Here is a 27,195-nt window from a genome sequence, read left to right as displayed (position 1 = left end):
TGCGAGTCTTTTTTCTATTTCCTGCTGGATCTACTCTTTATTTTATGCTGCTGCTGTCACATATACTGTATATACTGTAATATTGTACATGGTCATTGGTATATATCAGGGGTCGGCAACCCGCGGCTCTAGAGCCGCATGCGGCTCTTTAGCGCCGCCCTAGTGGCTCTCTGGAGCTTTTTCAAAAATGTATGAAAAATGGAAAAAGATGAGGGGAAAAAATATATTTTTTGTTTTAATATGGTTTCTGTAGGAGGACAAACATGACACTAATTGTTATAACACACTGTTTATATTAAACATGCTTCACTGATTCGAGTATTTGGCGAGCGCCGTTTTGTCCTACTAATTTTGGCGGTCCTTGAACTCACCTTAGTTTGTTTCCATGTATAACTTTCTCCGGCTTTCTAGGACGTGTTTTATGCCACTTCTTTTTCTGTCTCATTTTGTCCACCCAACTGTTAACGTTGTGCGTGAAGGCACAAAGGTGAGTTTTGTTGATGTTATTGACTTGTGTGGAGTGCTAATCAGACATATTTGGTTACTGCATTAATGCTAGCTAATCGATGCTAACATGCTATTTAGGCTAGCTATATGTACATATTGCATCATTATGCCTCATTTGTAGCTATATTTGAGGTCATTTAGTTTCCTTTAAGTCCTTTAAATGTATATCTCTTGACACACTATCTGTATGTAATATGGCTTTTATTTTTTTGCGGCTCCAGACAGATTTGTTTTTGTATTTTTGGTCCAATATGGCTCTTTCAACATTTTGGGTTGCCGACCCATGGTATATATTGTATATATGTTATGGACATAATATAATATATCTGTATATATATATTATTCTGTACACATATGTATATATTCGTATATATGTTAGATTTTTTTTTATCGCTATATTAGTCTATTTATACCTGCATTGTCCTTTCCATCCTTACACTTTCCATCATTGTAACTGAGCTACTGTGTAGAACAATTTCCCTTGGGTATCATTAAAGTTTGTCTAATTCAGGGGTCACCAACGCGGTGCCCGCGGGCACCAGGTAGCCTGTAAGGACCAGATGAGTAGCCCGCCGGCCTGTTCTAAAAATAGCTCAAATAGCAGCACTTACCAGTGAGCTGCCTCTATTTTTTAAATTGTATTTATTTACTACCAAGCTGGTCTCGCTTTGCCCGACATTTTTAATTCTAAGAGAGACAAAACTCAAATAGAATTTGAAAATCCAAGAAAATATTTTAAAGACTTGGTCTTCACTTGCTTAAATAAATGCATTAATTTTTTTACTTTGCTTCTTATAACTTTCAGAAAGACAATTTTAGAGAAAAAAATGCAACCTTAAAAATGATTTTAGGATTTTTAAACACATATACCTTTTTACCTTTTAAATTCCTTCCTCTTCTTTCCTGACAATTTAAATCAATGTTCAAGTAAAAAAAAAATTTTTTATTGTAAAGAATAATAAATACATTTTAATTTAATTCTTCATTTTAGCTTCTGTTTTTTCGACGAAGAATATTTGTGAAATATTTCTTCAAACTTATTATGATTAAAATTCAAAAAAATTATTCTGGCAAATCTAGAAAATCTGTAGAAAAAAATTTAAATCTTATTTCAAAGTCTTTTGAATTTATTTTAACATTTTTGTTCTGGAAAATCTAGAAGAAATAATGATTTGTCTTTGTTAGATATATAGCTTGGTCCAATTTGTTATATATTCTAACAAAGTGTAGATTGGATTTTAACCTATTTAAAACATGTCATCAAAATTGTAAAATTAATCTTAATCAGGAAAAATTACTAATGATGTTTCATAAATTCTTTTTTTAAGTTTTTCTCTTCTTTTTTTCGGTTGAATTTTAAAGAGTCGAAATTGAAGATAAACTATGTTTCAAAATGTAATTGTCATTTTTTTCATGTTTTCTCCTCTTTTAAACCGTTCAATTAAGTGTAAATATCATTAATTATTAATAATAACACAAAGTTAAAGGTAAATTGAGCAAATTGGCTATTTTTGGCAATTTATTTAAGTGTGTATCAAACTGGTAGCCCTTCACATTAATCAGTACCCAATAAGTAGCTCTTGGTTTCAAAAAGGTTGGTGATGTCTAAGTCTAAGTCTGAGTTGCCGCCCTTTGGATACTACTGCTGTAGCCACTGCTTATTTTACGTCGGACTTCGCCGCTTAACGGCATCCCGCCATTTTGATATCAGAACTGCTGCAATCTCCACATTGTAGAGTCGTCGTGTCGCCACACGGTCACTTCCACTCCCGCTTAACTTACAAAGAACGTGTGTCGGCCGTATTATTTGCAAGTTAGCACTTGGCTTTTTATGTATCCCCCTACTCCGTCTCAAGTGGATGGTCTAACTTATTCCTGGACATCGGGGGAGTGAAGGTAAGAATAATCAGTACTTCTCGTCAGCGTAGCGAGCTAGCGTGGTGGCTAACGCTAACAACTCGAACGGCCCGTAATCTTGAAATTTTGTGGTAATATAAGTGTAGATATGTGCATGTGTGTCATGGGTTAGTTTATATTAAACAAATGTGCTTGATAATGATAAGAAACCAATTTAAAATGGGGTAACTGCTTCCATGCTAAGTAACACATCGAGTTAGCTAGCTATGCCTGGCTTTGTTTTCCACTGTTGTCTCACCATATGCTGTTTCTTCTCTTTCCTTCTGAAATATGGTTTAACTTTCAATATGTGATCTGTTTCTTAGGTGAAAAAATGACTCAGTTTTTACCGCCGAACCTTTTGGCCCTCTTCGCCCCACGGGACCCTATCCCTTTTCTGCCTCAGTTGGAGAAGCTGCCCCACGAGAAGCACCACAACCAGCCCTACTGTGGCATCGCCCCGTTCATCAGGCACTTCGAGGTTAAAAAGCGTATTATTTACGATACCTGTATGTTTCCATCAGCACGATTGTATTCCCAAATGACATACCATTTGTTTGTCTTTTTGTGCTTAGGACCCCAGAGATGCCCCTCCACCTACAAGAGCCGAAACCCGTGACGAGAGATTAGAAAGAAAGGTAAGTTGTAGGGGTGTAATGATCATACTTGCCAACCTTGAGACCTCAGAATTAGGGAGATATTCAAAAAAGTATTTATTTTATTATTTATATAGATATTATGGCTGTAACTACAGATTAATTTGATAATTGATTAATCTGTCGATTATTACTTCGATTAATAATCATATAAAAGAGACAACTACATTTCTATCCTTTCCAGTATTTTATTGGAAAAAAACAGCATACTGACGCCACGTTCTTTCAACTTGCCAAATAAAACAAGGAAAATGTTACAAAAATGCACACTTTTGACACCCCTGCTATAGATAATAAAAAATTACGTCTGATAAATCTATCGATAAAAAGCAGAGCATGGCGACGCACGCACGTTCATCACAACTCTCTCGCTCTCTCTGTCTCTGCCCCTCCCTCACAAATGCTGCTGCACGCACAATTTGTTTTGTTTTTAACCTTCTTAACCCTGAACGTACATTGAAAATACACGCAACCCTAACTCAAAGTGCCGGACATTTGAGGCATTTAAGAAACACCGCCCGGACAGCCCCTCTTTTGCTAATAGCTAACAGGCTACGATAGACTGACCATACGTCCTCTTTTCACCGGACATGTCCTCTTTTGCAGAGCAGTCAGGGCGGAGTTTCTTAAATGCCTCAAATGTCCGGCATTTTGAGTATTGTTTACACAACGTGAAGTGGCTTGTACAGCCCTTTGAGACACTTGTGATTTAGGGCTATATAAATAAACATTGATTGATTGAAGTACGCTACTTAATGTCCGTGTGGAAACTCGTTGGGTACACTTCCACACTGAACCGAAACCCCCGTACCGAAACGGTTTGATAAAATACCCGTACCGTTACACCCCTAATATATATATATATATAAGAAATACTTGAATTTCAGTGAATTACAGCTATATAATATATATATTTAGCTGTAATTCACTGAAATTCAAGTATTTTTTTTATATATATAATATATATATTATATTTACCGTATTTTCCGGAGTATAAGTCCTCCGGAGTATAAGTCGCCGAAAATGCATAATAAAATGGAAAAATACATATATAAGTCGCACTGGAGTATAAGTCGCATTTTTTGGGGAAATTTATTTGATAAAACCCAACACCAAGAATAGACATTTGAAAGGCAATTTAAAATAAATAAAGAATAGTGAACAACAGGCTGAATAAGTGTACGTTACATGAGGCATAAATAACCAACTGAGAAACGTGCCTGGTATGTTAACTTAACATATTATGGTAAGAGTCATTCAAATAACTATAACATATAGAACATGCTATACGTTTACCAAACAATCTGTCACTCCTAATCGCTAAATCCCATGAAATCTTATACGTCTAGTCTCTTACGTGAATGAGCTAAATAATATTATTTTATATTTTACGGTAATGTGTTAATAATTTCACACAAGTCACTCCTGACTATAAGTCGCAGCCCCGGCCAAACTATGACAAAAACTGCGACTTATAGTCCGAAAAATACGGAAATATGTATATATATAGATATATTTATATATAGCTGTAATTCACGCCTACCTAGTGTTTCAGTACAACAGTTTGGCCGGCAAGAAAAACCCCTCTCACATCGAATAAACAATCTTCACCGTCTGCGTTCAATTCGATGAGATGACTAAACATTTTAGCTAGTATTGATGTTATTTGAACACTGATACAGTTTGCAGTTAAATAAAGGTGCAGTGAACATCCCAGTAAACAAACTAAAGACTTTATAAACAAGTTGTGACAACGTTCACGACACATCGCCTGCTGCAAAACATCAAATAGTTTTCTCCTTCGCTGTATACTTTTAGTGTGGGGACAAGTGTCTCCAATATTGTCCACACCTGTCTCCATCTAAACACAGCAGTGCGCTCTTAAACACACACCGGCAAGCGAGGGAAAATGACGTTAAACCAAGCGCTTGGCTCCGTTTACTCTGAGGGGAAATCTCTGCAGCAAAGTCATTGTCCTTGGTCCGCCATGATTATCAAGCCAAACATCCATCGCTAGTGCGTATGCGCCTGACTTTGTGTTGCCGAAAATGCATTAATAAATGACGGTTTTTCGGTAATTAAAAAATTTAACAGTATTACTAACCGTCGGGAATTATCGCAAATTATCATTCTACCGTTACATCCCGTGGTTAAATTTGAGCGCTGGGATAAGGATGATAGAACGTTAAATCTGTTTTCCCGTCTGTGGCGTCACCAAACAAATATGTTGAGTACCTACGGTGCTCAAGAAAAGTCATAAACGTCACAAGACAATATCATAAATTACAACACAAAACCTTTTAGCTACATAACGATTGCAAACGCTACAACACAATAATATAAAGCCTCAACTAAACTTTAAATAGAAAAAGACGCGCCCGACACAACGGAAGTGACAGCTGAGCAAGTTACGGCGACTCGTCGACTTCTGGAACACAACATAAAGCAATGACAACTGGCACACAAGGAAAATTCATTTGATTAGAAACAAATAAATACAAGAGATGGATGAAGGAGGCTATGGAAATTAGGAAGCGAGGGACCAACATCATCATCAAGGATGAGGGGGCATACATGCTTCCGCACACCTGGGACGCTCTCCATCAGCCACGCCAAAGTGGAGTACAGATACTGTATGGCCGGAATCAGGGAATTTATTAAGCAAGTAAATCTACTGTTAAAATGCTAGTTACTTTAGTTTGATTGAAAATAAGAGCAGAAAATATTTCCTCTTGTTAATTCAACCTGTGTTGGTTGCACTTTATTCAAATAAGATGTGAATGCATTGGCCATTGTTTGCTTGCTTGCTTTAATGCAAATTCATTTATACATAATTCCCTTACAAGAAATAGAAGGTAGTAGTGTCGTGTTCAGTATTTATTTCACAGTCACACTGCTTGATTATTTCTTCTATAAAGTTACTGAATTTCAACTTACTGAATCGTTTCGGATAGTATCATTCTAAAAAAAATATTGTCCCTGAACCACACATTCTTAATCGAATTGTTAAAACAAATCTTTACACCCCTATTCAGTTGTTCCATTCAGAACTATAGTACACATAGTTTATGTGCTTACAAATATATAACTAGCTTTTTAAAACTCATATAGACACCTTAATAATCGATCACTGGAGTGGGCTTCTATGCATGCCCCGTTTTCTGGAGGCTCATGGCACAGCTCATATCATAAAATTCACGAGAAGACGACCAAGCCAGAGGGAGGTGACGCCAACTAGAGGCCCTTTTCCACCAAAACTTCCGAACTTTGGGTTCCTGGAACCTTTAGTTCCCGTAGAAGTGTGTGTTTCATGTTTCCACCACATTTCACAGTTCATGGTAGTTTATCCGAATCAGGCTCACGGCGTAAGAATGAGTGGTACAATTTCAACACTGATACTATGTAAATAAACAGACAATATTAATGATAAATGGGTTATACTTGTATAGCGCTTTTCTACCTTCAAGGTACTCAAAGCCCTTTGACAGTATTTCCACATTTACCCATTCACACACACATTCACACACTGATGGCACTGATGGCCATCAGGTCATATTTATTTTACTGTAGTGTAAGAAAATGAAACACAAAGCAATAATATACAAAACGATATGATATAAAAACAAAGTGAACCGAATTGTTAGTTTAAAAAAAAAGTCATGCCAGTGTTCTACTGTCAGAAAGTTGTCCCCTCAGTAAAAGCGGCAATTTCAGCTGGTAATAAAAAATAAATGTCAGTGTTTATCTCACGCCAACAATGTAAACGCATCAGATCTAGCATTAGCTTTCGGTTCACTCTGGTCAATGACTATTTTTAGAACGTTACAAAATAAAGAAGTGACTCTTTGATGTGATTTACTTTCGTTGCACTTGTGTACTGCCTCTATTTTGTATTTATCCAATAAAGTCTCAGAGTAATATAAGCAGCTAAGGTCGCAGCTTCAAAGTCCGACTGAATACTTTATTATTTCTCGAGGGACAAGCAGTAGAAAATGGATGGATGGATATAAATACGTTTGAAAGAGTGCTTTAGAAAATTATGTCAACAAACTGCCCTTGGTTCAAAAATACTTCATTACCCCTATTGTTTCTGGCAAATGTCAGAACTAAATGTTTCGGTTTTAGTTGTATTGACTACTTACTGTAGTTGGCGCCAGTCAGCCAGTAGATTGTATCAGTCGGGTTTCAGTTAGTCCTTGCATTTCTATTGGTTTTGAAACAGTTGAGTGATAGCTGATGATTAACCCTTTTCATGCATATTGTTTGCTTTTTCAGAGGAGAGAAAAAATTGAAAGAAGACAAACAGTGGTGGAGACTGAACTGAAACTTTGTAAGTTTCTACAGTGAAAAAAACAATACAGCTTATTTAAATTGTTTATGCTATCTGGACTAAGCTTCTTCACATTTGCATTATTTCAGGGGACCCCCATAATGACCCAAATGCCCAAGGAGATGCATTCAAGACATTGTTTGTTGCCAGAGTGGTGAGTATGCTTGGATTGTATCAGTTACAATTCTTCTAACAATAATATCTCACAAAAATTCCTTCTTTTTTTTTTAGAACTACGATACTACAGAGTCTAAGCTTCGCCGTGAGTTTGAGGTCTACGGCCCAATCAAACGGGTGAGTTTACCTATTAAATTCAGCAAGCGGCAAAGTATAGACTATTTTTATTTACATCAGGGATCTCTTATAGTAGCTCACCAAAGGGTTGAATAATATTTGCTTTAAACTTTTTAGTATTTGTTTAACTGTTCAATTTAGTTGTCATGCCTCTATTTAATGACAACTTACTATAAACTAGCATAAAGACAATAAGATCTGCTCCGTAAATAAAGTAGTGCTATCAAACGATTAATCATTATCTTGATGCATATTAATTGTTGTTTATTTTGCATGAGCACTAAGGGACTATAAAAGTAGATGGGTGCAAAAAATTATGATGATGAAATAAACCGTTAATTATGTCAGCTCTAAAATAAAGTGCAGTTTAAATGTTGCAAGTCATATAAATAAAACACAAATAGCTCACATTACATTTTTGTCAAAGTTGCTCTAATATTGATGAAAGTTGAAGACCGTTGCTTTAGATGCTTAGCCCTAATTTCCACAGGATACATCACAGCTGCAGGGCGTAATTGCCACGGCGGCAGACCCTTTCTGTTTTTATTTAAATCAATATGTCCATTTCCACCACCTGCAGTACGGCACCGCCATATAAATATTCAGAGAGCTTCTATTTTTGCCGGTTGCCGCAACACGGCGAATAGATTCAGCTAAAATCTGCTTCTGTTGGAAGTCAAGCACAAGTACAAAATAAACTCACCTCGTTGACCCAAATGCTGATTCTGGAGGTCCATGATTAAGAGTCTCCATTCTTCATGTTAAAGTAGAATATACCAACTGTGTGACTCAGGGGTGACTATGACTGCAATTAGTAATTTTTAACGTGGAACTTTATGATAAAATAATTGTCGCTATGCCGAGTGGCAGTATTATAGTAATACTAATAATACAAAATAAAGTAATATAAATAACTTTGCCTGTGGCTTTCAGATCTACATTGTCTACAACAAGAGGACGGGGAAGCCTCGTGGATATGCCTTCATTGAGTATGAGCATGAGCGTGACATGCACTGTGAGTACGAATGTAGCACAAAAACACCTGTCACATGTTCATTCAGTTAGATTCAGGGTGGTCTTCAGTCGACATCATCTTTTAATAGCTTGGGAGGGTCAGTGCCATATGATATCAAAATAATCTCCAGTTCTGGCACGCCATTTTCCACATTTTGCATGATGACAGTCTGGTGGTTGTGTCACATTTGTGTGTCTGTGTTTTTGTTGCGTGTTGTCAGTTGACTAAAGGTTTGGTTGAGGAGGGTACTGCTTCATTCAGTGGGGCATCATTGGGGAAAGTGGGTGGACCGAGAGGTAGAGCTGTGCCTCATCTGTGAGCCTGAACATCTTTGCCTGTCAAAGGGCACATTGTCTTTTAACTGTTAGGTGATGTAGCTCTGTGGAAGAGCCACTCTCCTGGTTGGACTCTAATGGTAAGCACAAGGTTAGACTAGTTACTGGACAGTGAATTGAATGGGGTATTAACTGGAATATACTATTGACTGTATAAGACCTCAACTTTAAAGTGAGCACATTTTTTTTCGGTGGTCTTCAACCCTGGTCATGGTGAGATTGCATCCAAAAGTTAGTAAAAGTTAGTACAATATTACTAAAGTATTAGAATTTGTTTTGATGCCACTGTGGATATTCCAACATTGTCTGATTAGACTTGTGGTTGTTGTCATCTGAAACACCATTCCAGAATGTCGGTGGTATCAGCTCTTCAAGACCAGAGTTGCTGATCACGGCTACGTAGTCAAGCAAGGGATGAAGGGGGGAGGTGGGCCTAAACATTATATTAACTGTGTGTTGTTCTCATTGCCACTGCAGCCGCCAATCTGTGATGGCTATTGGCCAGAGCGGGCTAGCAGATGATGATGATGGTTATGATACATCTACACCCTACTACCACAGCTCAGTGTATGGTTGGTATAATGGGTTTGTATGATGGGTAAGATTTCTTTCCACCCTCCATCTCCTACATAGGGAAGAGGATATACGTTCAATGGGAAAAGCATTATTTATTGGCAAGTCCCAGGAGCTTTTCATGAAGGTCATATGGTTTACAACTTGGGCTTTGACCATTGAACGCACTCCAGACAACTAGCCTGTAATGGTGCCCAATCTTTTTGCCCTTTTTGTTAAAGCCACCTCTTTTTGCGCAGAGCATGTATTTTTCTTTAGTTTGAAACAGGAAATAGTTTGACAACATGTAAGAAAAAACAGTACTGTTAATGTAATTGCACTCCAGTCGATACTACTTTTAAAATGTACTAATACGATCGATGCAGCAAAGAATAATGTCGCTGTCTTGGATTGTGGCAAACTCATGCAGTTTTTTGGCTGAGTGTGATGGAAAGTGCCTGTACAAATATTTTTAGAATCTAAAGTTACATGCTGCGCCAAACGGTAACCTAAGTTGGTCGGATGTTCAGGAATTGTCTGTTTCCTGTACTTTCAGTTGTTTGTCGTGGCCTGCCAAGGATACACTTGTTCCGCAGCAAATTGATTTGGCGCTACTTGTTGCCCTCGCTCATTTTAATGGGCCTCTGTGAATTAACTTTGTCGTTAAAACTTCATACAGTAGATGCCTCGTAACTCTGCTTTAACATATGTCTAATGCAGCGGCCCGACAGGACTGTGCTGCCAATTTACTGACGCCGTTGCTATATTTTAAGGTTTGTCTCAAACCCCTCTAGATTTTTTTTTTAGTGATAGATCTAGAGACCGTTCTAGTTTTACTGGATATAAAAAGAAGTGACAAAAGAAAGGTAAATTGTAATTTACCATATTTGTTTTGTTTTTCCATACAAATTACATGCATATGTATCATGACCAATTATGCAAAAAAGATGATATGAAACATTTGTTTTGCTTTTTCCATAAAAAAATAATGCACACGCTTCATGGCCTATTATGCAAATGTCATAATGTTTAAAATAAAAATAGCCTAAGATAACCTTTTGTCTGCTCGGCTAGATGTGTTGAGGGAGCTATGCCTTTGCCCAAGGACAACAGATGAAAATGAGCTTATAGCTGTATTTGATCTGTGCGGTATATGTATTGTGTATTTTAAAAGTTTAAGTATGTGGAGGTTAATGGCATTGGACTAAGGTTATTTTTAACTGACACTGGTCACAACTTTATATTAAGTAGATCCCCACAAGACCCATCAAATGAAATTTAATCAAATGAAGTGGTGAAAATGACAGTCTGAGCTGGCTTTAATTGAAAGGGCAGATGTATTTTCTTGGTACCTCTGAAATGGGCTACTCGTACATAATTTTATACATTACATATCCAAAGTAGTTAGGTTTAGCAGCATAGTGTTCTGCATTACTATAATAAAAGAAAGATAAGGTCCTTTTTTTCCCGAATAAAGCGGTTGAGATCATGGCTGTCGAATTGAAGACACATTCTCAACCACAGCAGTAGTCATGGAAGGAGCATGATGTTAATGGTATCCAATAATTAGTGGGAGTCATGAAAGGCAAATCCTGCCTTTTTAAGATGGCCTGTTTTTTGTTTTTTTCTCCCTTTGGTCGTCACTTGTGAGGATGATGGGGGTTTGGTAAGGCCCTGTCAGAGGATGGGGTTTGTATGGCATCCTTCGTGGAGAATGGTAGTGGAGGGGTTCTGGTAAGGCCCCTGCTTGATGTGTTGCAACTTCGTAAATTCTGGTGCTGAAGGGTTGTGGTAAGGCCCCACTTATATAAGGTCTATGGCTGATATTCCGTCTTGTCTAAAGGATAAACTGAGTGGTTGTGGTAAGTCACAAGTTCTTCAACATCAACACTGTAGCTTCAGTGTTCCACATCAAACCAGTGTAGCAGACAAGAATTTTGAACTTCTTCCCTTGTACAAGATGGATCAACAGACATGTATTGGGGTCATTGGATGAGGTGTGAGAGACGTTGTGACTATATTGTTGGCTTCTTCATTGTGCTGCTCTTGCAATAAGAGGATGGTAAGCAGGTAAAAGGTCATATCAGATGCAAACCACCACCGAAACTCACACATGACTTAGATTATGTAAATCCATGCCGTTAAAGTTCATAAGTGTATATCAATTACAAAGCATTATTCATTTTGTCATAACATTATTTTACCATGTCTTAAATTGTAATGCTTGGTATTTACATTTTTGCATCACTGGTATGATCGATATTGTTAGAAATACACCGCATAAACCATTATATCTTGGTAAGTGAAGTGAATGCACTGACATACATTTGTACTGAAGTTAATACATTTTACATTCATTGCATGAATGTGAATATTCTGACAATGAGGTAAACAGCCAAAGTCATTCCTTAAAATTGACCGTCACATTCAGTACATACATTTTTTAAACTTGGCGTTGCTGATCACAAAGCACTTAGAATCTGGATGTTAAGCTATGCAATTAAAGAGAAACGCATTGAACATACCTCGGGTGGAAGGAAGTCTACTCCCATTATCCTTGGGCTTTTACCCAGAGAGCAGCCCTCTCGGCTTCGCCTGCTCCTGGTCAGTATGCTTATAGCACTGTCTGTTTCCTTGGCTATAGTCATGCAATCATGCGCCGACATCACCTCTGTCTCTCCTCTCCCTACTCCTCTTCTCCAGCTTCCTACAAGCATGCAGATGGGAAGAAGATTGATGGCAGAAGAGTGCTGGTGGATGTTGAACGGGGGCGCACCGTCAAAGGATGGCAACCTCGAAGACTAGGTATGCAGGCCCCCCAACCCACACACGCACAATTGTCATCAATCAAAGCTTGGATGAGCTTTATGTGCTGATCAAACCCAATTATTTAACCTGACCACATTCATTTTCACCCAGGTGGAGGGTTAGGTGGGACTAGAAGAGGTGGTGCAGATGTCAACATCAAGCACTCTGGCAGAGATGATGCATCTCGATATGATGAACGCCCACTGGGAGGAGGAGGGTAAGCTCTTATTGAAAATCCAATAATTACAGTGGAACCCGCTTTAAGTCAGCCCCACTTATGTAGATCATTGTTTTTTCTTATCACTGAAAAGCACCCATAAACTTTGAGCGCTAAAAGATAATTTCTGTGCAAATGGATAAGTTTATGACGACATGTGTTTTAGTATTGTTAACGTAATTATCGCTAAGCAGCGGGAAAAGACAACTGCAACAAAGCACTTTATACATAAAGTTGATATGGTAGAGTCTAGCACACAGCATTAAAATGGAGACCGTGACTTCATGTTCAGCGCAAAGTAAGCTGCGAAATAAAAGCATGGCAGTATTAACCTAGATTTTACCACAGAAACTAATTGAATGTTCTAGAAGAAAGTTTTGTTATTGGAGTTGACACATACAACAAAATTACCACAGCAGCTTGGTTGAGTATATCAATGAAAATGTAAAGCTGCCAGCAGCGTTGAAAGATCCCTCGCCCCCGTTGCACCGCGAGGTTCACGCGAGTCGACACGCACGTATGATGCTTGCAGTCACATCCCAACCAACACCTTGATCCACCATCAAACAATTCAGGAAGAGCGGAGCATGTATAAGGATGTTTACCGTTAGTTTTTTACCACAAGGGGGTGTTAAAGGCACCGCAGTAGTTATGCAGTTGCCTCCAACCAAACAATGTGACCCACTATCAAAAATATCAGAAAGATCAGAGAATGTGTAAGGAAGTTATTACTGTTATAGTTTTTCACCAAAAGGGGGTGATTGAGGCGCCACAGTAGTAATGCCGCTGAGTCCCACCCAACACCCTGACGCACCATTAAACATTTTAGGAAGATTGGGGCATGTTTAGGAAGTTATTACTGTTATAGTTTTTCACCACAAGGGGGCGATACAAGCGCTGCAGTACTCGTGCAGTTGCGTCCATCCCAACACCCTGGCCCACCATCAAAAGATTTCAGAAAGATCGAAGCATGTGTAAGGAATAGTTTTTCACCACAGGGGGGCGATAAAGGCACCGCAGTAGTCATCCAGTTGTGTTCCTCTCACCAACCTGACCCACCATCAAAGATTTCAGGAAGAGTGTAGCATCTTAAAATAAGTTATAGTTTTTTTTCACCTTGCGCCGCTGCTCGAGTTCTAATTGGGAACTGTACGAGAAGATGAAAGTCATGTTGACAAACTCACACAGGTGCAAAAATCTTTTATCACCAATTTTCCTTTCTTTTGTTTTCAGTTATGTTGACATGGGTCAACTAGTCCAAAGGGGTGTCGGGTTCCACTGTACTATATACTGTATGTGTGTGTGTTTTTGTGTTACTTACTTTTTATTCCCCTGATTACTTGATAGAGATCGGGATCGTGGAGAACGCAGGGAGCGTAGTCGGGACCGTGATAAGGACAGAGAGCGTCGAAGGTCCCGGTCTCGTGAGCGCCGTCGTCCTACCCGTTCAAGCGAGCGAGATAGGGAAAGGCCAGCGGCAGTAGGGGAGGAGGCCGTCGGTAACAGTCGACGTCGAGAGAGAGATCGCGATCGTGTGGCACCAGCTGGAACAGACAGTAGGAGCAGGGAAAGGAGTAAAGACCGGGATAGAAAGAGGAGGAGTAGAAGTCGGGATCGCAAACGAGACCGTGAGAGAGCAAAGGGGCTTGATGGAGAGGAAGTCAGCCAAGGAGACGTTGTCGCTGAGGGTGGGGAACGCCCACCAGAGGAAGCTGAAGGAGAAGCAGGTGAGGGTGTGGAGGAGCGCAGGGACAGAGATAGAGATAAGGATCGGGACCGCCGGCGCAGCCATAGGGACAGAGACAGGCGTAGTAGGGGAGACCGAGACAGAGACCGGGATCACAAGAGGGAGCGAGGAGACAGAGATAGGGGTGAGCGCAGGGAGGAGCGCCATGGCTCCTTAAGAGAAGACGTAGGCCCCCAAGATGACGTACCCAATGAGGAGGGGGGAGAAGCAGCACCCAACATGGAGGAATTCAGGCAAGACGGCATAATGGACCAGCAGTCTGTGCCCGATGAATACGGATCCGGCGAGAACGGCTTCAAGATGGAGACAACAGGAGATGAGTACTAATTCAGACCACATAGACTCATAAATTACTTGTTTCATGCTCTACCTTGGCTTCCTAACTTAATGGTATGGCAAAGGTACATACATAGTCCATAGCAAGCCCCACAACAAGAAAATATTCCACTTCATAAAAGTTTCACAGTGTGGAATTTCATCTACTGATTCATGCCACACACTCAATCTATTTTAGCCATCCAAGCTCTTCATTTTGCCTCTTGGTTTCAGGAAGATGCTTTAAATCCTAAATCGCTAGTTGTCATTGTTTCTTTGTCGATTCCAAGTCCAATTGGTTAGACACTTTCTGTTAAGTGTATGAAAATTGAAGGACTTTGATGATGGTTCTGTTAAGTTGATTAAAAAGTTTTTTTATTTTATTTGTTGTCTGTAATGTTCTTATAGCAACTCTGAGTTTCCATTACCTTTTGTATTTTCGCAACCATAGGGCGCACCGTATTAAAAGGCGCTGTGTCAGTTACGGGTGCTATTTCTGTATTTAACGCATAAATAAGGTGCAGCATATTTTTGGGCACAGGCATGGTTAAACATATACCGTATATTACCAAATAGTAGCCCGGGCGTTTATTTCACAAAATCAATTTTGGAGACGGGCGTTTAAAAGAAGCAGACGGTTATTTGCACAAGGCTTTTATTTATTTTTGCACCAGGCCATTATTTGGTTACAATGGTTACTGTCCAGTATTTTTTTTTCCGTACAAAAAACTTTAAATGTAAAAGCTATTGTAAACATACAAACAAAAAAACAAGAGATCAACATTAGGTAGGCTATCAAAAGACAAGAGATCAACAAGGCCTTAACATGGCAGTAGTGCAACAATTGTCAAATAGAATACCAATACTAAAAATAAATAAAGCAGCCTACTGGGAAAAATAAAATGACGGTACCAAGTACTCAAGTATAAAACCCACCATCAAAACAGAACAATAATACTGTCACTTAAATAAAATAAAGGCTACAGTACTCCAAGTTTTAAATAAAGTAGCATACAGGAAAAATAAAATTATGGTACCAAGTACTCTATAAAACCATCAAAACAATAATACTGCAGCAAACGCAACCCCAGTAGCATTTTAATCTAAATTATGCAAATAACAGCCCATGGGCGGCTATTTGGACACAGGCGGTTATTAAGAAGAGGCGGTTAATTCACAAAATGGGGTCAGACCCCGGGCGGCTATTAGGACATGGGCGGTTATTTGGTAATATACGGTACTCTAGCTTAAAACAAACGCTAGCATGCATGGACGCTGTTTTAAAAAGGCAGCAGGAGCAAAGCTGAGTTGGGTTGTACTTTATTGAAGTATTTATCAATGTACTCACATTATTTTTTGATCAATCCTCATCCACAAATCCATCAAAGTCCTCATCTTCTGTGTCCGAAATGAACGGCTGGGCAAGTTCTCCATCAAACACGCCAGATTCCCTCTCGTCATTTTCAAAGTCAGTCTCGTTGACGTGGGGCTCCTCGGAAAAGATGCCGGCTTTTGCGAAAGCTTGAACAACAGTGCAAGCAGACATGTTAGCGCAAGCATCCACGATCCATTCACAAATTGTGCCGTAACTCGCCCGACGCTGCCTCCCAGTTTTCGTGAAGTTGTGTTCGTCTGTCATCCATCGCTCCCATTACGCTCACAACTTCACTTTGAACGTCCTGTTTACACCCGTGTCCAGCGGTTGGAGTTCCTTCGTCATGCCTTAATGATGACTCCAGGTGGAAACTTTTCTTTCGGCAGCGTCTTCCCCTTGAAAATCACCATAGGTGGCAGTTTCTGTCCATTAGCATAGCAAGCTAGCACAACAGTAAAGGCCAACTTCTCTTGCCCCGTTGCATCGATGTGCTTCACCGGGATGTCGAAAGTGAGCGGCACCTCGTCCATGTTGGTGATGTGTTTGTCGGCAATTTTTAAATTTACAACGCACATAGCAGCACTATATGCTCACTGGGGGCGTGCCTTTAGCGTCCTCTCTCACCTGAAACCTTCACCCTTTAACGTCCGCATGCTGTCCTCAGTCACGTCCGCCTTTTCTCCATATAAACAGCGTGCCAGCCCAGTCACATAACATCTACGGCTTTTGGAACTCAGTGCACACACAACAACCTATCTGGATTCGATAAGAGATTCGATAAGGAATCGGTTCGATAAGAGGATTTGATAATGGCATCGGCATCGAAAATTTCTTAACGGACATCATCCCTAGATACAAGCAAGTTTTATTCCTTCCACCTAGATTGTGGCAGTTGACAATGGCACATGTCGTTTGCATTATGAATATTACTGGATAAGTTATCGGCGTCAATTAGCGTTTCACTAACTTCAGCCCTTCAATATGGATATCGGCAATGCATTTTGGGAAATGTGAAAAAAAATCTGAGCCCGCCTCTGCAAATGCGGGCAGTGTTTTTTGGGATCCTTCATCTTCCTGTTAGCGGCCTTCCTCTTCTACTCCAAGTAAGGCGACTCCCTGGACCAGTGTGTCTCTAAGCCGGATTCACTTTGGGGCTCATTCTCCTTCTCTTCCGAGCCTGCCACTCTCAAACAGTTGCACGCCTATGTCTGTGACTGAGAAGCCGGCTGCCCGGGACCTGCACCTTCTGGAAGCCCGGCCACAGAAACTTGGTCCCGTGCAACTTTCCCTCCTCTTATGGCTACCTGCATGCCAGCAGGCGGATGTCTTACAGGGAGCCGTCCGCCTCTCCGCTCTTCCTTCCAGCACGGGCGGCTGGTTAAGGGCGCGATGCACCTGCTCCCATCACCTAACGAGGGCTTACACTGGTGTGGGAAGCAGGGGTACCTGTCTAGTTTGCTCTCCTGCAAGTCAAGCGGATGTTCCCACAACCAACCCTCAGTAGTGATTACACCATGCAGCACATCCGCATGACGGGGCGTTCACCGTGCCGTTCCCCGGTTTATCTTCTAATACAGGAGCATTAATTTTAGATAACTCGCTGATCTCAAATATACACATCGTCTGAGTACCACGTCTTGTTTTCAGCAGTCCTCCCATTGTCTGTATAATTGTTTATAGACCATCACAGGACTCTTGCTCTTTAATCAATTATTTTTGGGAGGATTTTAAGCAGCACATCACACAGCAAGCTTCAAATCAGAAACCATGTTCTTATAAAAAGTTACAGATTTTACCCAAAGCCAGAGATGCAGCAGCTACCGCTCAGCCAGAGCTAAACTGAAAAGGGACATCAAGGAGGTTAAACACGACTATCAAAACAACATTTCACAGACAATGATCCAAAGCAGGCCTGGCAGGGATTTATACATGTCACCAAGTACATGAGTAGCAACTCCACTCTATCCAACAGGGATGCCTCTCTAGCTGAGAAGCTTAACTGCTTTTTGCAAGATTTGAGATTAAGAGACCATCTGGGGACGTGTTGTCCACACTTATGATAGTCAACCATTTATAGTTCAGGAGTGCAATGTTAGGCATGTGCTCAGGTCAGTGGACCCAAAGAAGGCTGCTGGAACAGATTGAGTACCAGGTGAAATATTTTCAATCTTTCCCTCACGAGGGGATGACAGCCATCATCCCCTCCTGTCCGAAGATCTTCACCATCATCACAGTTGCAAATAAGCCCTCCCTCAGGACTTTAAATTATTATAGACCTGTGGCACTTATCCCTATTATAATGAAATGCGTTGAAAGGGTTTGCATTAAACCACATCCAAGCCAGCCTCCCACAAACATTAGACCCGTTGCAGTTTGCAAACAGGTCAACGGAGGAGGGCATCACCATCACTCTTTACACAGCCCTGAAGCACATCAGGACACGCGTCAGGATGCTGTTTGTGGATTACAGGTTTGTGTTCAACACCATCATCCATAACATTCTCATTGGGAAGCTGTGTGATCTTGGCCCCTCTCCCAAATCTGCTCATGGATCATGGATTTTTTCACCAACCGACCCCAGTCAGTGAAGCATGGCCTCCACACGTCCTCCAGTCTCACCCTCAGCACTGGCTCCCCACAAGACCGTGTTGATTCCTCTACTCTACTCTTTGTACACCTATGACTTCATATTGTCCCTCTAGTAACACCATTAGAAAGTTTGCGGATGACACAACCCTAGTGGGTTGTCATCTCAGGGCATTCAATTGATCGCAACTGGACTGCGAGTAGGCTTCATCACTTCGTGCTCATAGACTTCATCACTTTGTGCTCATAGACTTGGATTGCTCAGATCTAGTCCAACGGCTGGTGCCAAAACCCCAAATATTTATGCTCCAAAAACCAGGAGGGTGTGCCTGGGCAAGGCAAGGCAAGGCAAGGCAACTTTATTTGTATAGCGCTTTTCATACACAAGGCAGACTCAAAGTGCTTCACAGACAACAAAGTGAAATGAAAGAAAATAAAAGCAAAATTAAAATGCAGACAATAAAAACAGTGCAGACGTTAAAAGTTAAAAGATTAAAAGATTTAGCTGAAAGCTAAGGTGAACATAAAAGTCTTCAGTCTAGTTTTAAAAGTAGTGAGAGTTGGGGAGAGTCTGACATCTTCAGGAAGTTTATTCCAGCTATGTGTTGCATAGTGACTGAATGATGATCTCCCTTGATTTGAGTTTACTCTTGGAACCGCTAACAGATTGGTCTCAGAAGATCTTAGTGATCTAGAGGGCGTATATAGTGGGAGCATATCAGTGATATACTTGGGCCCTAGACCATGTAGTGATTTATATGTGAGCAGGAGGATTTTGAAATCTATTCTCTGATGTACAGGGAGCCAATGTAAGGATTTAAGAATTGGTGTAATGTGCTCACATTTTTTGGTCTTTGTTAGAACTCTAGCAGCAGCGTTCTGAACAAGCTGTAGCTGCCTGACAGTTTTTTTGGGAAGACCTGCAAGGAGACCATTACAATAGTCTAGCCTACTGGTAATAAAGGCATGTACAAGTTTTTCTAAGTCTTGAGCTGACATGAGCCCTCTAAGTCTTTTTACATTTTTGAGGTGATAGTAGGCCGATTTTGTTACTGATTTGATGTGACTGTCGAAATGTAAATCAGAATCTAAAATAACCCCAAGATTTCTGGCTTTATTTGAGGTTTTCAGGGACAGTGATTTAAGGTGTTGGATGACTTTAAACCTTTCTTTTTTAGCACCAAAAACAATTATCTCAGTTTTATCTTCATTTAGTTGTAGGAAATTTTGGCACATCCAGTGTTTGACTTGCTCAATGCACTGGCACAGAAGATCTATGGGGCGATAGTCATTTGGTGATAGCGCTACATAGATTTGGGTGTCATCGGCATAGCAATGATGGTCAATGTTATTATTTTGCATGATTTGTCCTAGTGGGAGCATATAGATGTTAAATAAAGTCGGCCCCAAGATTGAACCTTGGGGGACTCCACACGTTACGTTGGTTGGTTCTGATACAAAGTCACCAATGGAAACAAAATAGTTCCTATCTTGTAGATATGACTTGAACCAGCTTAAAACTGTGCCTGAGATCCCCACCCAGTTTTCCAACCTGTCCAAAAGTATTGAGTGGTCGACAGTGTCAAATGCAGCACTGAGGTCCAAAAGCATTAATACTGAAGTTTTGCCAGAGTCTGTGTTTAGACGGATGTCATTTATAACTTTAAGAAGGGCCGTCTCTGTGCTATGAAGAGGTCGAAATCCTGACTGGAAGTTGTTGTGGCAGCCAGTAGAAGCCAAGAAGTAATTTAGTTGTTGGAGGACAACTTTCTCAATTATTTTACTTATGAATGGTAGATTTGAAATTGGTCTGTAGTTGTTGATAACAGAGGCATCTAGGCTCTGCTTTTTTAGAAGAGGTTTAATGACTGCAGTTTTGAAAGCCTTCGGGAAATTGCCCGATTTAATAGAATTATTAACTATTTGCAAGATGTCTGTTGATAGGCAGTCAAAAACATTCTTAAAGAAGTTGGTAGGTAAAACATCAAGGCAGCAGGTGGATGACTTTAGAGCTGTCACCGTTTCCACTAGAGTTTTAGAGTCTATGGCATTAAAGCTTGCCATCATTGCTGTGTTACTTTTGCCTAAATGGGGTGGTGATCCAACTTTTTTACTTGAGATATTGATGGTGCGTCTGATGCCTTCAATTTTATCAGTATAAAAGAATGCAAAGTCATTGCATTTCTGCGTGGAATGGAGTTCGGCTGGTATTTGTGTTGGGGGTTTAGTCAGTCTGTCAACGATTGTGAATAGGGTTTTGGCCTTATTTGTGTTGCTGTTTATGATATTGGAGAAGAATGTTTCTCTAGCACTTTTTAAGACTAAATTGTAGGCCTGGAGGCTCTCTTTATAGATGTCATGGTGAATATGAAGTTTTGTATTCCGCCAGATTCGTTCAGCCTTCCTGCACTCTCTTCTCTGGGCTGTTACAGCAGCAGATTTTCTCCAGGGTGCCTTTTGCTTGCCAGAAATCGTTTTAACTGTAACAGGTGCAATGATATCTATGATATTCACAATTTTGGAATTAAAGTTGCTTACAAGATCATCAGCATGACATGGGTTTAGAGGTGGTAGTGAGGAGATGGCGTTTTTAAAGAGGACATTAGCATGTTCATTTATGTACCGCTTTTTGACATTCTTTGATTCTGTTTGTGTGTCCGGAATTACAGAAATATTAAAGAAAACACAGAAATGATCAGACAATGAAGGATCAATCACAAGAACATCAGAAACATTGAGACCTTTTGTGATAATCAGGTCCAGGGTGTGTCCCTTATAATGTGTAGCCTCTTTCACATGTTGAGACAGTTCAAATGTGTCTAAAATAGTAAAAAGTTCTTTTGCGCCCTTGTCATTTAAATCGTCAATATGAAAATTAAAATCACCAGTTATAACCAGGCAGTCAAAGTCAGTGGAGATGCAAGACAATAGTTCAGTAAAATCATCAAAAAAAATTTGCAGAATATTTAGGTGGCCTGTAGATAATTAACAAGAGAATTTTGGGAGAGCATTTCAACACAGCACACAGGTATTCAAATGATGTAAACTCACCGAGTGACATCTGTTTCCCCTGAAACATGTTTTTAAATATAGCAGCAACCCCTCCACCTCTTTTCCCCGATCTACATATATCAATGAAGTTATAGTTGGGGGGTGCTGTCTCGATCAGAATGCTTGCACTGTTATTTTGTTCCAGCCATGTTTCAGTTAAAAACATAAAGTCAAGTTTAAAAGTGCTAATAAAATCATTGACAAAAAATGATTTGCTATTCAGAGACCTGACATTGAGCAGACCCATCCTGATGGTGTTATTGACAGGCTTCGATGTTGGCTTTGATTTGGAGATAATAGGAATGAGATTGTTTAGGTTAGCAGGGTGGCTAAGTTTCCCAATGTTTACTCTCTTGGTAGTCACAACAGGGATGTAGAAGGTGCCATGATTTGATGTAGGCAACCTTGGGCCCAGCTGATAATGTGGTCTACTGCTGAACCCTTTTCTGTATCAGAAATATTCAGGACTGCTGTCAGGGCGAGGCGGGGTTTGCCGTAAGGGGGAGGGGGAGTGAGCAGCGTCAGAGCTGGGACGAACTACTGAAGGTGGACGTTGAGGGCGTGTAAGGGGTTGGCGTGAGAAAGGTGAAGTATGGCTGGGGGGTTGTGGAGCACGCCTTCGTGGAGGGGGTGGTGGAGGTGAGCGATGATCTAGGGGGGTAAAAATCTGAGTAGGGTGGGGCGTGAGTGGGGGTAGCTCCCGGAACTCCAAGGGGGAGAAGGGGGGAGAAAGGTCTACTTGAGGGAGGGAGAAAGATGGAGACGTGGATGGCTTGGGGGATGTGGGGGAGGGATCTTCACATGCATTCAGAATGGAGGGAGGGGCGGTAGAGGAGGATAGACACCTCTCCTCTTTGCTCTGGTGTATCTCATGGTCGACGTTCTCCTTTTGCAGTGGCGGTCCTCCTTCGACGTTCCTGATAGGCTGTGTTGTGTCTTCCTTCCTCGGTGGCTCCTCTTGTCTCTTGTCCTTGGCAGTGATGATAGATGCAAGATGCAGGAAGTGAAACATGTTGTTCATGAATAGCTTTACTCCCATCTTATTCAGGCAAAGTCCGTCTGCCTTAAAAAGATGCCTGCGGTCCCAGAAAAAGCTAAAATTGTCAATAAAATGCATTGAACGAGCAAGAAGTGCACTTGATAGCCACTCATTCAGCGAGTAAAGTCTACTGAATCTCTCAGCTCCTCTCCTGATTGGGGGTAGAGGACCACTGATAAAAACGTCAGCATTCACAGCGCTGACTGTTTCAAAGAGTTTATTGAAGTGCTCTTTCAGCTCTCTTGATTGTTGTTTTACAATGTCATTAAAACCAATGTGCAGGATGATATTTTTCACATTTGGGTGTGCAGCGACAATTTCCAGGATTCTTTTTTCCATGTCAGATACCATATCCTTCGGAAAGCAGAGTACTTTGGTGTTATTATTGCTTTTCATATCTTTTACAGAAAAGTCCCCCACAATCAGATTTTCAGGAGCTCTCGTTAGCTTTCTCTGTGGTGTAAAGTTAGCAGGTCTTACCCTTCTGCGTGGTGATGGTGGGTTATTCAGGCAATCAGAGGGGGATCCATTGTCCATCAACAGTGGGGCAAACCTGTTCTTTAGTTGGACACTTGCTTGCTGGGGAGGTTTATTGGTAGTTCTCCTCTTCTCAGCTGTCCGCTGCTGTGTCCTACGTGGCAGTGGAGTTGATGACGCAGTATGCCTGGCTGAAGATGGTAGCGCAGGCCAGCCGGTCAGATCAGAGATATCGGGGCGCTGGGTCCTGCCAGATATCCATTCTCCCTTGTCGCAGGGAGGTGGTCTTCTCTTTGGCTTTGCACCAAGTGTGTTCCAGGGAGGATTTTCACTGGTAGATTTATTACCCTCTACAGGGACCTCCCGTTTCTTCGTAGCTTCATTGTTGCTAGTTAGCTGGGTTGTAGCATGGTGCTGTCCAGTGTTTTCAGTCGACAGGAGTGCTAGAGTGGTGTTGTAGCCACATTGTCCATTCACTTCTAAATTCACTTCCAACCGATTCATTTTTATTTCCAACAGTAAAATCTTCTTTAGCAGTTTGTGGTAATCTTCCGTAGAGAAAGGAGGCATCTTATGCTGATTACCTTTAGCACTGTAGCACAGGCTCGGGCTCAGGCTTATCTTGAATGGTAGGCCTCCTCGCGTAGTGTTGAGGACGTCGTAAAAATATTGAAAAATGCCTCTGTTATCTAAAAGAAAATATAGTCCCACTGGTTTGGTAAGTATCCAAGAGCTGTTGCTCTTTGTGTAAGAAAATAGCAGCAGATAGTAGCAAAAAATGCAAGCAGAAGCGAGAGCAAGCAGAAAAGCGTCCATCCAGCGCAGAGGACGGACTAAGTTTTTTTTCAAGGATGGTTTCACCCTATCGTAGTGAGAAAAACAACCGTTTTGATGCAAATGAACAATCATAACTGTCAAAGCCAACAACAGTAGTTGAAGTGTAATTCCCCCTCGTTAGCATTAAGGTATTCTGTGGCAGAAGTTTGTTTACAGAGAGAAGAGCCAGGGGGAAAGTACACAGCCCTGAGGAGTACCAGTGTTCGTGGTTCGACTGTCCGAGACAAACTTCCCTAGCCGCACGTGATGTCTTCGGTCCGTCAGGAAGTCATTGATCCAACTGCAGAGGGAGTCGGGCACGCTGAGCTGGTAGAGCTTGTCTCGTAGCAGTCCAGGGAGGGTGGTGTTGAAGGCAGAGCTGAAGTCCACAAATAGGATCCTGGCGTAGGTTCCTGGGGAGTCCAGATGCTCCAGGATGAAGTGGAGGGCCAGGTTCACTGCATCATCCACAGACCTGTTGGCTCTGTAGGCGAACTGCAGTGGGTCCAGGAGGGGGCCGGTGATGTCCTTGAGGAGGGGCAGGACCAAGCGCTCAAAGGACTTTATGACCACAGACGTCAGCGCCACCGGCCTGCAGTCATTAAGTCCTGTGATCCGTGCTTTCTTGGGGACAGGGACAATGGTGGCGGTCTAGAAGCAGGAGGGCACGAGGTATAGCTCCAGAGACGTGTTAAAAATGTCAGTGAAGACAGGAGCCAGCTGATCCGTGCAGTGTCTCAAAGTGGAGGGGGAGACACCATCCGGCCCGGGGGCCTTCCGCGTGTTCAGCTTCAAGAACTGCCGGCGTACATCTTTCTCTCGGATGGAGAGGGCCTTTGATGAAGTCAGGATTGATTTTAAAGTTCAATTAGTTTTTAAATGGCCTCGCACCTTATCTATCTGACCTGCTTTTATTGTATCAACCCTTGTGGTCCTCTGGCACTGGCCTTATCTTTGCCAAATACTTGAACAAAGACTCATGGTGTGGCCACCTGTGGAACAGCCTTCCAGAGAGCCTCAAACTGCAGAAACCATTGATTTTTTTGTATTTATTATTAAAAAAAGGCTGAGACTCACCTTTTTTTAATCAAGCTTTTTACATCATGTTAAACTCTTAGATTTTTTAAATTGTATTCTATTTTCTATTTTATTTATTACTACGGTGGAACAGGGGTTAGTGCATGTGCCTCACAATACGAAGGTCCTGAGTAGTCCTGAGTTCAATCCCGGGCTCGGGATCTTTCTGTGTGGCGATTTCATGTGCTCCCCGTCACTGCGTGGGTTCCCTCTGGGTACTCCGGCTTCTTCCTGCCTCCCAAAGACATACACCTGGGGATAGGTTGATTGGCAACACTAAATTAGCCCTAGAGTGTGAATGTTGTCTGTCTATCTGTGTTGGCCCTGCGATGAGGTGGCGACTTGTCCAGGGTGTACTCCGCCTTCCGCCCGAATGCAGCTGAGATAGGCTCCAGCGCCCCCCGCAACCCCAAAAGGGACAAGCGGTAGAAAATGGATGGATGAATGATTACTCCTTCACTTGTTTTTATTCATGTATTCAATCAATTATATGATTATTTTATGTATTGCCATTACTCCTATCATGTTTTGTTTTTTTTAATTCACGTATTGATGTATAATTTATATTTTAGAATATTACTTTTGAAATAGTGTTAATTTTATTGGTTTTCCAGTATGGCTCAAAAGTGGCTTTATCTGTCCAGTGCCATGTTTTGTTGTTGTCAATAGTGGTGTGTGTGTGTGTGTGTGTGTGTGCGTGCGTACGCACGTTTTTCTCTTAGTTTTTGGTGTAAAACACTTTGTTTCGTCACTTGCCTGTGCATGAAAAGTGCAATATGAATAGGGTTTGATTGACTGATATGTTCACATTTATTTAAAGACCACCCCTCCAAATAGTTGTGCTAAGCCTTTAGTTGTAATACAGCACCATCTGCTGGGTCTAGTGACACATAGTTCCCTGATTCAAATACCGTACTGATAATTAACAATTGAATTAATTTTAGGATCTGCCCGGTGTAAAGTACACACTGTACTGGGCCAGTATTACTGATAAGATTTTTTATTTAAAAAAAAAATAATTTTGCTCTTTGATTTATTTAAAAAAAAAATTGGGGGGTCAAAATAATTTTTTAGTTTGGAACAATGTGACAATCTTCAAATGCAACAATATAAGACCATGTAATAATATCTCATCTCATATTTAAACAAAATTAGTTAAATTGTGCATCAGTACAAAAATAAACGATCGGCTCTTATTCAAATCCTTTGGGGTTTTTTTTACCCTTCTGTGTCGAAAACCTATACCCTGAGTTTTTAAACAATATCCACAATATGAGCAAAACATATCTGTGAAAATATGATAACTGAAAAGTAACGATCTTACCACGTTATTATATCGATATACAAAATGTAATACATTTGAATAGCTATCTTCCTTTTATATAATTTATTCAGCAATCTTTCATATTGGTATTTATAAAGTTGTTAGTCACTGCATGAGCTGGCCATAGACATCTTATAAGTAGACGCAGCATCGAGCGCTACTGCCTACTGGCACTGACGAGACGCGCGGCCGCCATCTTGGAGTGGTGATCCGCTCCACTCAGTGCAACTAATTTGGCAGGAGCAATGAACTGTCAGCGCATTTAATTCATCTTACCTCACTGAATACCACTGATTTTCACGCGGTTTTTTGTCATACGTGTAATTATGATAAAGGACACATGTTTTGGCGTGTTTTATTGTTCATAGTTTGCTTAACAGTAATAGAATATTCTTATATGCTATAAGTGACCAGACGTCCGAGATCAAAACTGGGGATACAATCCCAGAGAAGGGGGAAAAAAACGGGTCAGCTATTTTTAAATTGAAGAAACAATATGATTAGGTTATATATACATGCGTATATCCTACATAAACAATGTATGAATACATTAGATATCTATACATCATAGCCTGTATCTCTGTTGCTGCAGCAGCAGAGAGTTAATTCTGTCTTGACACTTTGTATTGATATTTTGTATTACATTCTTCCCTTAAATGATAATGTTTGCAGTGATTGTTTTATATGTATTTTTCATGTAAGTCGCTTTGGATAAAAGCGTCTGCCAAATACTTAAACATAAATATATATAAACACCTGAAAGTCTTTATATCAGCTA

General features: G+C 40.8%; 1 protein-coding gene across 2 annotated transcripts; it reads left to right on the top strand.

Moving 5' to 3' along the window:
* Positions 1-379: 379 nt before the first annotated feature.
* On the top strand, positions 380-15,054 carry snrnp70 (small nuclear ribonucleoprotein 70 (U1)). 2 transcript variants are annotated; one of them, XM_062037201.1, is made up of 10 exons: positions 380-487; positions 2,730-2,884; positions 2,979-3,041; positions 7,335-7,389; positions 7,479-7,543; positions 7,621-7,683; positions 8,617-8,698; positions 12,289-12,390; positions 12,505-12,610; positions 13,958-15,054. In XM_062037201.1, the coding sequence occupies exons 2-10, from the start codon at positions 2,738-2,740 to the stop codon at positions 14,682-14,684; spliced, it is 1,410 nt and encodes a 469-aa protein (XP_061893185.1). In that variant the 5' UTR covers positions 380-487; positions 2,730-2,737; the 3' UTR covers positions 14,685-15,054. The 2 variants fall into 2 exon arrangements, with proteins under 2 accessions (XP_061893185.1, XP_061893184.1); XM_062037200.1 differs by lacking the exon at positions 380-487 and adding an exon at positions 2,199-2,403.
* The last annotated feature ends 12,141 nt before the right edge of the window (positions 15,055-27,195 follow it).

The sequence above is a fragment of the Entelurus aequoreus genome, linkage group LG25, assembly GCF_033978785.1.
Source record: "Entelurus aequoreus isolate RoL-2023_Sb linkage group LG25, RoL_Eaeq_v1.1, whole genome shotgun sequence".
Taxonomy (NCBI): Eukaryota; Metazoa; Chordata; class Actinopteri; order Syngnathiformes; family Syngnathidae; genus Entelurus; species Entelurus aequoreus.
Note: the sequence above shows the minus strand (reverse complement) of the source record. Positions and strands in the feature narration are given on the sequence as shown.